Raw genomic sequence first — 13,438 nt, 5'->3', positions numbered from 1 at the left:
ATCTTATTCACTTAATTATATTCAAACTTATCAACTTCGTCACCAATCCTAACCAAACTTTTGCATCCACAAATAAAGTATCTTGATACGCATGATTTTATCAAATCAATTTATTCAGTAACTTGAAGAAACAACCTTTTTCAAAACACAAACAGTCAAAAACAGACCACTCGGAACATTACATTGAATTTGATGGGTCACTAACTAGTGGCCCCATAAACTTCAAGATCCAGAAGGTATCAACCCACCTCATGGGCGAAGCCCACATTCCTAATGGCCCAAGACAAATAAATGCCGTCTCTTTAGCCTTCTCTAGCCCTTCTTTTTTGGGGCAACGCCAGTGGTTAATTGGCCTTTCTCTTTCTCTTTAGCGTTGCCGTAGAGATCGAAGCAATTTGCAAGAGAAGATTGTTAGGTGAGTTTTTATTTTTATTTTTTATTTTTGCGGTTCAGTAGACGGTAGACCCCAACCCGAAGAAAAGAGGCAGAATCCAAGCAGGTGACAAAACTGTGCTCAAGGCTCCGTCCGCTTAGCCACGTTACCTTGGCAATTCGGCCATTCACCGGTCGACGTGCGCCGTCGGATTGCACCTGACAGCACTGTACTTAATGAAACTGTTCGGACTCCACCTGTATCTTCCCTGCTCTTATTTCTGTTGCGTCCGATCCGATCCGATCCGATCACCAATACCCTAATTCGTGAGAGAGAGAGAGAGAGTTTTACTGATAGAAAATTATCTAATTTAGATTCCTTCAGAGAAATTTCTAGAAAGATCAACCTCAATTCGTACGAGAGAAAAGATAATTGTAGACGGAGGGATAGAGAGTGATCGGAGGATGCAGGGACGCAGTCCTCCTAAGCACAGGCACGATGGCACTTCTCCGCTGCCTCTGGGAATGGATTGGAGTCCTCCTCCAAGAAAATGGGTATCTTTTTCTGTTCTTTTCTATTTATTTTTAAGTGTTTTTAATATAGCTCGCTATTGTTGCTTAATCGGAGAACTTTGGGACTTCAGATGAATTTGAATTTGATTTTATTGGTTCGGTTTGTATGAGTTGGAATTTTGAGTTCATCCACCACTTGGGGTAATCCATAAGCACTGAAATAAAATAGGTTTTCAGCATAGAATTATGAAGATCTAGAGCTTCTCGATTACTCGGCTCGATTTGAATTTCCAAATTTTTTAAAAGTGAATTGAACTGCAAAAATTGAGCTCATCAAGTTCATCAATTTCTAATTAGGGTTCAACACTCCCTAAATATAGACCAAGTGGTGAAGACCTTGGTCTTGGGGTTTTACTTCGTTCAAGGTTCAAGGTCCAAGGTTCAACGCGCAAACAATCATTTGGGGCCACACCCCTGTGAAAAGCCAACGATTTAACCAGTTTCGTGTAGGAAAACTTCTTAGAGTGCATTGCACGGGACCGGGATTTATTCTGCAGGAGTGAGTCCAAAGGCCTTGGAGAGGTTCTCCAACATAATAAAAAAAAAATAGGGTTTTTTTTTTTTTTTGGTTTCTTTTCCCTAATTTTCACTTACCGCAATATTTGACTTAGTCCATGAGTGTTAGTCATCGTCATTTTAAGCTTGAGCACTAAGTTGAGGATTGGACCTCCTCTAGTTAGCCTAAGATTCTTGCTAATAGACAGTGTCTTTGTTTGAAGTATTGGAGTTGGTTTTCTAAGTTCTTTGCTCTCTTTCTAGTGCAATTATATTGTACTCGCATTGTGCTGAAAATAAGCAATGCATAGCTTTAAATTCTTCAATGTAAATGAACGGCATTTGAAGTGCCATGACTCTTCAGCTAATTCAGTTTTCACTCCTGCATGGCTGAATTATAGTGATCTCTTCGAATTATATTTTAATTCTTTTAATATCATTTCTGTCTCTAAAGTTCATATTCATCATGCAGAAAGGGCGGGACACTGTGTGGCCACATGATCCCCGCACAGGATGGAGTTACTGCGTCACTATACCTTCCTGGGTTGTCTGTCCAAAATCAAGAGATTCAGAACCTGTAGTGGTATTCAAATTAAATGACTCTTCAGTGTTTGTCTATGCTTAGGGTTAGATGCTGTTTTTATACCATATTCTAGGATTTGTTTGAATGAATATTAATTTCCCTCACTATGGATACTCAATAACGTTGTGCTTTGATATGTACTAATAAAAAACGACAATGCTTGGAAATATACAATTTTGTTTTGAATGTTAAGTTTACACATCAAACGGGGTTGAAATCCTGACCTCAATCAACACCTCATACTTTTTTTGGGGGTGGGGGTGGCCATTTGGCCCTAAGGCCATTGGCTTTCATATTTTTGTGATTTTGTAATGTGTTTCAGGCTTTCTACTAGAAAAGGGGCATTCCTTATTCATGGTCAAGCCATCTCTTATGTAACTTTTTGTATATCTTATAATTCCTGAAGTCCAAAATTGAATGAAACAGGCTTACAAAAATTAACACAGTTGACAAGCATTTTAGCATAATGCATAATGATGAAGAAATGCTTTTTATGATTCACATTACTTGTTATAAAAATTCCTTATCGGCTTGATTTGAAATTATTCATTGATAATTATTTAAGGTATCTCCGCTTTTCAGATAAAATTTCATTAATATTTATTAAAAATCCTCTATTGGTACTTACCATAAAAAAAAAAAAAAAAAAAAAAGGAACTGTATTGGTATATGTTGCCAGTTTTCTGGTTGTATTCTTGCTTTCTTCATGAGAAATTAACAGATGCTCCCCCAATTTGATAGTGATTTGAATTTCGTAGAATGTTCTTATGTTCATTTAAGTATCAAACTAATGATCCAGAGCTCTGTTTTAACATTTGATCATATTTCAAGCTGAATTGTCAGTTTCATGGGCTTTCATTGTTCTTTTTATCATTCTACATGTTTGGTTTTAACATTTTTAAGGGGCAGTTCTACAGGGTTCAGGTTGGTGTACAATCCCCAGAAGGGAATACGACAACACGTGGCATATTAAGACGGTTTAATGATTTTTTGAAGTTATTTGGTGTGGTAAGCTTGTTCATTTTCTTAGCAGTTCGGTACTTACAAACTTCATTTTCCTTGTCATTTCGGAATTTGAACCAAATTGTGTGAACTTGGTTATTCTTTGAGTATTTTATGATGATTAAAAAAAAAAAAGAGGCCTTATGAGTTTTCACTTTTCATTTCAATAATTACCAATTGTACAATGTTCTTATGGTTGTCTTTTGAAGCTTAAAAAGGCATTTCCCAAGAAGAACCTCCCACCAGCTCCTCCCAAGGGACTGTTGCGGCTGAAAACCCGGGCTCTGTTAGAAGAGGTACCAGTGTGTTCTTTACTTATTAACTATGTTGCATTAGCTGTATGGTCAATTTGTGTAGGCCACTTATTCCTCAGATAATCACTGCTAGAAGCATTTTATTATTTGATACACAGAGGAACTTATAAATTCTTTTCATAACTAAAAGGCCGATGAGAAACTTATAAATAGCTCTTAGAGCTACTGAAATTGTGATTAGAAGTTGATACAATGATTATAAACCCAGCAATCCTGCTAGTTTAAGCACACCAATTAAGGTTCATTGCTCTTGTCGCTTTTTTATTTTTACAAGGGACCAGAAGCAATCCTAGCTTTTTAAACAACAAACAAAACTGCAGCAGCAGTATAGCTAGTGCCTTCCAGAATGAATGTGCTACGTGACACTTATCAAAAAATACATGTTACTTGCTTGCTACCTCTTATATTTTCTTAAAGCTCACTTGTGGGAAACTCCTTGCCGAGGGCCTGTGCACCCCTGGGATTATTTGGGACGTTGTTCGTGGTCACCCAATGCCAATAAAAAAAAAAAAAAAAAATTCTTAAAGCTTAATTTTTGTCCATAAAAAAGTGCTCTATTGGGCTCTTTCAATTACATGTTGCAAATTGATCTTGTGTACGGTCTGTGCTTTTTAAAATTCTGAAGCTGTTATGGTGGAATAGACCCTAAGTTTATGTTGCAGTGCCATCTGAACAATATTTGAAACTTTAAATTTGAGGTTGGATTTTATTCACTTAAAAAGTTTAATTGAAAATTCATGAAGTTTGATGTGTAAGATAAAAGGCATTGTTTTTAAGATAATACACAGTGATTAGTATTCTTAAAAGACTTGCTTCATTACAGCGAAGGTGCTCTTTGGAAGAGTGGTTGACAAAGTTGTTGTCTGACATTGATTTATCAAGAAGCGTTGCAGTGGCATCCTTTCTTGAACTAGAAGCTGCTGCGAGGTTTTGTATGTACCTTTCTAGCTTCAAGGTGTACCTAAACAATTTTTTGGTTGTGCAATATCTATGTTTGTACTCATACCAAAAAAATAACATCCTGGTTTGGGAATATTTAATTGAAATCTTTGTATCTTTCAGCAAATAATAATTTGTTTTGTTATTGGAATTACGAAGAGTTAAACATTTCATTCCATGTCATAATGCATTTCAGCATTCCAAGATGTAAATCAGCAAACTTCAGAAGCAAGCCCTGCTTCCAATAGCACAGTTTCTTCATTGGAATTACCACCCCATTCAAGCTCACCTGTTGTTGCTGGTAGCTCATCAATCACAACAGATTATGGCAGTGATACAGCATATGAGACATCTGAGCTAGGAACCCCACGGCTAGGAAGGGATGACAATTCTGAAATTGGTTTTGAGGATCTATCGTTGGATGAAGATTCACTAGAAAAGCTAGTGAAATATGGCCTGTCCAATATTGACGAGGGACTGTTTATGGGCCAGACTATTCTTGAGCAGTTGGAAGGCCTTCCTAGGCATAAAATGAATGACAGGCATCTCAACAACGTTATAGAAAAGGATAAGTATAATGGAAATGCTTCTAAAGCTTCATTTTTGGTTGGGAATGGGATGGAACTTTTCTCAGGGCAAGAGCATGGTAAGGTACTTGGTCATGCTCGCAAGCTCTCAAATGAGAGTTTTGGAAGTGATGTAAGTTCTCTGAGAGGTAGTGAAATGTCTAATTCTGGGATTCCAAACTCATCTGGTGACGGATCTTTTGACCTTCCTGGTGGTGCCGAGTGTTCCGGTACCACAGAGATTCTTGGCAGTGCAGACTTTCAGTTTTCAGGCGATGCTCAATTAGTTCTTCCGTTGGATCAGCGCCATAAATTGAACAGAGTTCTTTTCACAATGCAGAGAAGATTAGTCACGGCAAAAACAGACATGGAGGACCTTATAGCTAGATTACATCAAGAAATAGCCTCGAAAGATTACCTTGCAACAAAGGTACATTTAATCATGCTATCTGGATGTGAAGTGTTCAGACTTACTGGTTTGGTTTGACCTATAAATAAACTTCCATTATCTGCCCACTAAAAAAACTTCATTATCATTTCTAGTTTAATCATACACCAATTAAATCGTAGTGTACTGATAAAAGATTTATCCTCTTACTTGTTTGCTATTTGGATTCCCTTTGCCCTGAAAAATAACTCTAGTAAATAAACTTTATCTTCTTAGGTGTGTATACTTTCTATGTACTTTAGGTAGCACCCATTTTAGATTTTCAATAAAGCAAGCTTACTGAAAAGAAATAGTAACTCAAGTAGTTTTACTCTTTAAAAAAATCTTTTCATCTACAGTATTCATTCTATGGTGTGAGATTTTTTTCCTTTTAAATTCCAGAACTATTGAGTTTCAATACCTCACACCCACCCACCACATGCCAACTTACATTTGAGTGGCTTGCATGACAGGAATAATACTGAGATACACCTTGCTCATACTTCTAATTTGAAGTATGGATTAATTACACTCAATTATGTGTTGTAGTTATAGTGGATTTTATTTTCATGGGAGAACATAATGGCTGCTGCGAGCCTGCCAATGAATTTTTTTTTATCGGTAAAGGTGTAAAATTGACAGATCATTTACCAAACTTCCTGCTTGTAGACCCATTAAATCGTTGAATATTGCTTGGATGCCAGTCGATTACCATAACAGATTGAATCTACTCAGGTGAAGGATTTGGAAGTTGAACTGGAAACTTCCAAACAGAAGAGTAAAGAAAACCTACAGCAAGCACTCTTGATTGAGAGGGAAAGAGTTACTCAAATGCAGTGGGATATGGAGGAACTCCGGCGAAAGTCAATGGAAATGGATATGAAATTGAAGCACGAACAGGTTATATATCTTAATCTGCTTTTCTCCTCTTCAATTTACATCTTTCCCTTATTATTATGTCACTGATGATATGTGGAATGTTACCAGAATGAAAAGTCACATACGGAGTCAAGAAAAGAATATCCTGTTGAGGAGAAAGATTTGCTGCTGCAGGAGTTGGATGCTAGGAAAGAGCAGCATAACAATTTGTTGAAGCGATATGAAGAGCTAGAAGCAAAATCAAAAGCAGATATTAAAATTCTTGTTAAAGAAGTCAAATCTCTCCGAAGGTCCCAAACAGAATTGAAGCGGGAGCTTAGTCAAACACAGAAGGAAAAGTCTGAAGCTGAGGTAGTTTTTTGATCTGCTGCAATGTATGAGTTTTTTATTTTTACATGGTGCTGCTTGATTAATCTGGACATATCAGGAGGCCAAATAAAAGGGACATAATTAATGCTTCGACATGGATATTCGTAAACCTCCTGGTGTGTTCAGTGTCTGACAAGTATCTGATATAACTCTAACACAGCTGGATACATGGCTGATATATGTCCATAGATAAATATGTGTGTGTGTGTGTGTGTGTGTGTGTATTTTTGAAATTTGCATGGCCATGGTGGTTTATGCAAATGTGCTTAGTGTAGGAGTTATGGGTGCATAGGGTACTGATGAACACAATGGAAATGATTGCTTCTTATGACAAGTTTTCCTTTAATTGGTTAGTATACTCTGCAGTGTGTCTCCCCATTAGCATGACTCACCAAGGACTCAGTTAATCTCCGTGATCCTCTCCTTTTCTTTTTTCCCCTTTTGGAGCCTACATTCATACTCCAAAGTCTAGGATTGACATAAACAGAGCTGTGATACTTTTTATATATGATGAAGATAAACAAAGAGTACAATGAAAATTATACCATGATTTTTTTTTTTTTTTTTTTCTGTTTAGAAACTCATTCAACAGGAAAGACAAATGAGAGAGCATGCCAAAACTGCAAGGGAAAACCTGCTGCATGAATGCGACGGTCTTATCAGTCGGCTACAAGTGTGTAGCATCAATTTAATCAAGGAGGATGAACATGACTTTGTTGTGGATTCTTCATCACTGGCAGACGCTCTACATTTGTTAACAACATCCGATGATCAGATTGGCCCCCTACTTGCAGAGGTACCTATTATGTATTTTAGTATTGTAGTTTTCACATTTTATTTTTAAGAAATGATATTTGCAGTCATGGAATGCGCAAATGCTGGGCAATCGCTACATGAAAAAAAAAATGAAATTTTTTAATAATAGACTTCACTCTTTTTCAAAGCGATTGTCCAGCACTTGCACACTCTACGACTGTATGTAACATTACCCTTTATTTTTTATGCCTTCTCCATATTCAACGTGTATCTAGAGCTGATCTATCGTTATGGTTTATCATGTGTAGTCTTCATGTATAGAATTTGATGCAGCATGCCTATGTTATGGATGTAAAATATTTCCTCCCATGTCTTTCTCAACTTCACCTTACATGGACATTTCCTTGGAAATTGGACAGGCGCAACACTTGACTGAAACAAATGAAACCGCTGCTTCTGGTGGTGTTGGTGAAATTCATGACATGAATGACGAGACAAGGACAATGGATGAAGAGTTGAGGAAGATGCTAGCAGATATCTTCATCGATAACGCTAGATTAAGAAAACAGGTGAATTTTATTATACGCCGTGCTCTCAAAATGGAGGACATGTCTAAGCAAGATGGGGCCCCTTCAGAAAAAATCGTAGTAAATACATCTGTAGAAACATAAAATGGGGATACAATTGTAATTTTTTTTACCCTTTTGAGAAATGTACTTTCTGTTTGGATGCCACTCCGGTCAATGGTCCGTTGTTTTATACAGACAGTTTGTCACACTGATGTAACAGTTACAAAATTTTGTGGTTGCACAAATACAAACAATTATGTAAAACAAAGATGGAAGTTCAGTGCACGTTCGCTCTGCTGTTCTCATCGAAAAATGTAGTGTCAATTTGCCATATGATGGAATAGATGGAACTGACAGGCTTAACAGTCCCGTATTACCTTCGTCTGGTTTAAGTTATATTTTGAGTCAACGCCCATGGTTCTCTTTACACAAGGGGAGTGCCTTGCGCGGCAGGTGAACCAAATGGGGGAAAAGACAGGTTGATTTGGGAGACAGAATACGGAGCATTTGCAAAAGCCTAACGCAAGCAAAAGCACCAAAAGCAAATGCCTCCAACCTCCCATCCCACAACTTAAGACACGGGCATAATAAAATTGAAAGACTCGCTAAAATGGGCACTAAAAATGACTTAAAAAGAACAAATCAAACATCACGGGGCAACAATTCTTCAACCAGGAGGCTTGTTCCAAAACTATAAATCGCACATAACAGCCTACAGAAGATGCACATCTCATGCATAGATAAATTATACAAATCGATCCAAGAAATGATGGAATTCCGCCAAAACTCGGTAGAAACTCATCATGGCCTGTTTGCTCAAGCATCATCTTTCCTATAAGTCAGCCCAAGCAGAATCAAGCCCACAGATCTGCAATGTGAATAACATCGAAACAACTCATTGTGGCGCCGAATTGGAAATGCGACAATTCAGCTCTGACGAAATAAATGTCACTAATTTAATTTAGTTGTCTACGAGTCGTTATCGTATGGATCAGAGGTTTCGACTGCAAGACAATATGCAGAAATCTGATGTAGCAGACATTAACCTACGATGCTAAGAATCCAGAAATTATTTCGTAATGTAAATAATTACTTTGAATAAAAAATATATTTACTATTGACATGAGATTTTGTTTGGAAGATTTAAGTCCCTCCAATTTTATTGATAACACTCGACAGAGGGGAATACCGTGGCTGCATCCCAAGACCTTGGATTGACTCGCATAGATAAAGAAAATCAATATCCTGTGGTAACAGCGTAGGCACGTAAATGTAATGCATGTCTTTTCTCATATTACCGAGCAACACAAGTGGGAATGAATTTCATTAATTTATATGCATAGTTGAAATAAGAGCCAAATCAGATTTAAGACAGGAAATAATCTTTGTGCACTTACTACTAGAATAGAATCAATTCTTTTAAGATTCTTAGACTAATGCAAAAAGTGAGGAACAGAAATGATCATCCACTGCCCATGCATTTATTTTCTCAGTACGAGATTTTGATTTCAGTATATGGTGTTACCTTAATAACAATTTTCTATTTCGCGTGGCTCCACAAGTATATAGAGTGGGGTCCCATTAAGCCTGCGTTGTCCCTGAAAGGTATTGGGTTGTGAAAAGAGCATCTCAGTTCCAAATGTCCATCTCTAACAATATTGGCCAGGGAGGAACAGGAAATATATCATCCAACTATGGTAACATTGAATGAGAAATAAGTATAGAGCATGAACGCTGGAAACGCAATGGCATCAAATTTTCTTTTCTTTACTTTTCTTTTTTTTTGCTGGAAAAGGGTGCAAACATCTTTTCTTCCTTTCACTTTTTGCCCCTTTTTTTATTGGGGCTGGGTGTCTTGAGAACAATAACCCAACTAATCCCGGGAGTGTACAGGCCCTTGACAAGGAATTCATTTCACCTTTTGCCCTTATCTAATAAATCATTCTCGATAAAATAGTTTGCATAGTCAGATTTATCATGTAAATCTCATATCAGTCTGCTGTTTCCACCAATAAAGAAAAATCAAGATCAGGAATTTTTTTAATAACCAAACATACACTTAAGACCATATACTATTTTTTGAACTACTACTCCTACAGTTTCAAAGAGTTTGGCAACAATGTTAGATTGATCCAAGACTCAACCGAAACATACACAAGGCATGGGGAATCAAACAGTCGAGATTCAAACATAATTCATAAAATGTTTGAAGTTAACATTTTATGCTTTTCAAAGGTAGTTTTTCTTGATAGGTAGCATATCATAAACTTTGTAATCAATAGCTTTACATGCTATTCATCACTGTGTCATCAAACAGTTCCATATACAAATTAATAATGACATGGACATCTAATTTATGATATGCTATTGACAAATAAGAAAATAGGATGAACTATTCAGAGACCAACAAGGAAAAGGAACAACAGTTAAGATATAGGGGTTTAAGCATTACCTTCACCTCAGGCAACCCAACAACGCATGCACATTCAACCACTTCAGCCCCCACACGTTCTAGATAAACAGCATATTTGCATTTCATAAACTAATTACGAGTTACCGACTGAACCAGTACAAGAGAATACAATAAACTAGAAAATGTAATTCTTAGAAAATATTGGGAACTCACCTAAAAGTCTTATTGCTGCTGATAAAGTCCCGCCTGTAGCTACCAAATCATCAATGATCAATGAACGTTCACCAAGTTGAACAGCTCCAACATGCATTTCCAGACAATCAGTTCCATACTCCAGGACATAAGCTTCAGAAATCACTTCACCTTTATATGAGCAATGTGGGAAATCAGAATAGTGAAGTACATTCTGTGAAGCCCCATGAATGCTTATCCAAAATATATATTAAACCATTAGTTATAATAACTAAACATCCCAGACATTGTCTTCAGCAAACAAGAATCAGTAAGGTTTCTAATCTAGCTGTCAGAGTTGGCTGTCTGTGAGTGTGTGCGTGTATAAGGTATAGAGAGAGAGAGAGAGAGAGAGAGAGAGAGTAGTCTGAGTTCGTCACCAGACATTATGTTGACTAGGTGTTCATTTCCAATCTACAAATTAAAGTGGTTCTTTATTCACTTACAGTCACTTCTTAATTAGCTACTTTTTCCCTGGTTCAGTCACTATGCTAGTCCAACAAATTTTACTTGCTCCGTACAGAAGCAACATGTGGCCCTAAATGGAGTATTAGTAAAACATACAGCTTGATCTACCAAATGTAGCAGCACCATTGAAGAGTTACTATTTCTAGTTTTCAACAAATAATGAAATGATCGCTTAGAAGTACCATTTTCATTCAGCTTACCTGGTAACTTTCGGGGCTTACGTAAAGGAACAAACTTTGCACCAATAGCCAACGCAATGGAGGGACCAAACATGAATCCCCTCGCTTCGACCCCTACAAATAATTCGCAAAGATGAGAAATATGCGAATAAAGCACAGAAGCAATCACTATTACAGAAATCTGATCTAAATGCTATCATTTTGTAATTCTGAAATCTTCTGTATCTAATTCCCCTTGTCAACCACAAAAAAAGACCTAGATGATTCTATGGCCCTTAAATAACAAGTTCCCATTAGAAGAGCCTTCAATGACAGGGAAAATCGAGTGACGGTGGAGAGCTCAATTGTTTCTAGCACAGATTACCTCTGAGGTGACTTAAGCATCAACAAGTTGTGTCTTATTCATGTTTCGGCATCGCCCGAATGCAGAGTAAACGTTCAAAGGGCACATAAGTAACTGAAAACATGTCGATCGAATTCACCCTTGCCCTGTGATTATTTTAGTGATGGAATCAACATTACGTGATTCGGACAACATAAGGTGAGGAATCCATTAGGCAAATAAAAACTAGTCAAAATCCTATCCAAGTTTTCTTTCCAATTGTGCTTTCTATACCATAGTAGCCAAAGCATAACTTTGGACATGTCTAAATAGACCTGCAATTTGCTTAACAAGGACTCTGGCACTTCGGTCTCATCCAGCAGCGACAAATTAAGAGGTTGTCGAGATCAACTCAAATAACTTTTTTTAAAAATGGTACTAAGCTTCCAGAGTTTGCTAGGCGCAGAAACCAGTACTTGGATGATATACGAGTCGGAGACATCAGTGGAGGGGTAAAACAAGTGCCGGTATAAACTATAAAGAACTTCTTGTACTGAAATTTAGTAAAAATTGGGGTCAAAACAATTTTAGGGAGAGAAGGAGAGAGAACCAGCAACAACAGAGATGCCCATGTCTCTGTAGCGATCAACGAAAATATCCACCGTGTCCTTGAACGCCTTGGGATCCAGCAACAACGTTGTTATATCTTGAAACATTATTCCTACACAAACGAAAATTAAAGGTAAAAATTACATACAGTCACTGGAAGCTAACAGAGCAAGATAAAAGTTAAAGTAAACATCTAAAAAAAACCAAACGGAAACAGAAAACGCAGAAGAAAACATTGAACCTGGCTTTGGGAAGTGAGGAACGACTCGAATGGCTTCGGAGATGGCTTGAAGCCTTGGGTCTCCTCTAAGTCCATTCTCTGCAGCAAACATGATCAATCTCTCCCTCTCTCACGGATTTCCCTCTCTTCAATGGCGAATGGGGTTTCCAAGAGATTTCCGATAGATTCAGCAAAGATTTTCTTGAATTTTCTCTCTCTCACTCAGCCAATCAACCTTGTTGAATAGTAGCTTTTGGGTTTTTCCCTCCAAAACTGGGTTGCAGGATGAAATTCTCGCTTCTCTCCATGTCACCTGTGAGTGCTTTAATATGTTGTCCGAACCAGAGCTTTGCGCATACTGAAAATCGATCGAGCATTTCAACGCGATCTAAAGCGCGTGTAAGACACACTTGATCACTCCCCTGTTCTACCTTTAGGGTTGGTTTAGTTTTACAAAATTAAATTATCTCATTCCATATAATTATTATAATTTTTTCAAATTTTTATATAAAATATAATAAAAAATTTAACATTTTTAAATATTAAAACAAAATTTATATTATAATAATATTTTATTCAAATTTTAACAAACATATCATCTAAACTACGTAACCAAACGAGGTTAGTCTTTAGGCACGTTTGGATTAAGAATCGTTTGGATAGTGAGATGAGATTAGATGATTTTAGATAAGTTGAATAAAATATTATTAGAATATTATTTTTTAATATTATTATAATTTTAAAATTTGAAAAAATTGAATTGTTTATTATATTTTATGTGAAAATTTAAAAAAGTTATAATGATGAGATGAGATCGTTTCTTCCAAACAAGCCCTAAGAGTTGATCTAAACTCATCTCATTTCATCTAATCATTACAATTTGCTCAAATTTTTATATAAAATATAATAAATAATTCAATTTTTTTAAAATTCAAAAACAATAATAATATTATAACAATATTTTATTCAATTTTTAACTTTCATCTCAACTCACTATCTAAACCTAACTAAGGTTACGTTTGGGTAATGAGGTAATTTCAAATATTCTGTAAATAGTACTAAAAAAATAATAATAAAATATTAAATAGTAATAAAAATATGAAAAAATTAATGATAAAATAATAAATAGGAATATAGTATTATAAGAATACT

The 13,438-nt window shown here is 36.4% G+C and overlaps 2 protein-coding genes across 3 annotated transcripts; one reads left to right on the top strand and one right to left on the bottom strand.

The window, feature by feature from the left end:
- The first annotated feature begins 361 nt into the window (after positions 1–361).
- On the top strand, positions 362–8,129 carry LOC121259251 (PX domain-containing protein EREL1). Its single transcript, XM_041160756.1, has 10 exons — positions 362–927; positions 1,913–2,023; positions 2,933–3,031; positions 3,235–3,321; positions 4,163–4,271; positions 4,475–5,274; positions 6,007–6,171; positions 6,259–6,501; positions 7,097–7,315; positions 7,695–8,129. Exons 1-10 carry the CDS (start codon positions 838–840, stop codon positions 7,944–7,946), a joined length of 2,175 nt encoding a protein of 724 aa, XP_041016690.1. The 5' UTR covers positions 362–837; the 3' UTR covers positions 7,947–8,129.
- Positions 8,130–8,455: 326 nt separating this feature from the next.
- Positions 8,456–12,599, bottom strand: LOC121259252 (adenine phosphoribosyltransferase 5-like). Of its 2 annotated transcripts, none has more exons than XR_005939544.1 (7): positions 12,308–12,599; positions 12,068–12,178; positions 11,157–11,249; positions 10,471–10,620; positions 10,297–10,386; positions 9,370–9,442; positions 8,456–8,712 (listed from the first exon to the last, which is right to left on the bottom strand). XR_005939544.1 is itself a non-coding variant. In XM_041160757.1 (7 exons), the coding sequence occupies exons 1-6, from the start codon at positions 12,396–12,398 to the stop codon at positions 9,371–9,373; spliced, it is 576 nt and encodes a 191-aa protein (XP_041016691.1). In that variant the 5' UTR covers positions 12,399–12,598; the 3' UTR covers positions 8,456–8,712; position 9,370. The 2 variants fall into 2 exon arrangements, 1 of the variants encoding a protein (XP_041016691.1); XM_041160757.1 differs by having other exon boundaries at positions 10,297–10,355; positions 12,308–12,598.
- Positions 12,600–13,438: the final 839 nt, after the last annotated feature.

This window comes from Juglans microcarpa x Juglans regia, chromosome 4D, assembly GCF_004785595.1.
Source record: "Juglans microcarpa x Juglans regia isolate MS1-56 chromosome 4D, Jm3101_v1.0, whole genome shotgun sequence".
Taxonomy (NCBI): domain Eukaryota; kingdom Viridiplantae; phylum Streptophyta; class Magnoliopsida; order Fagales; family Juglandaceae; genus Juglans; species Juglans microcarpa x Juglans regia.
Note: the sequence above shows the minus strand (reverse complement) of the source record. Positions and strands in the feature narration are given on the sequence as shown.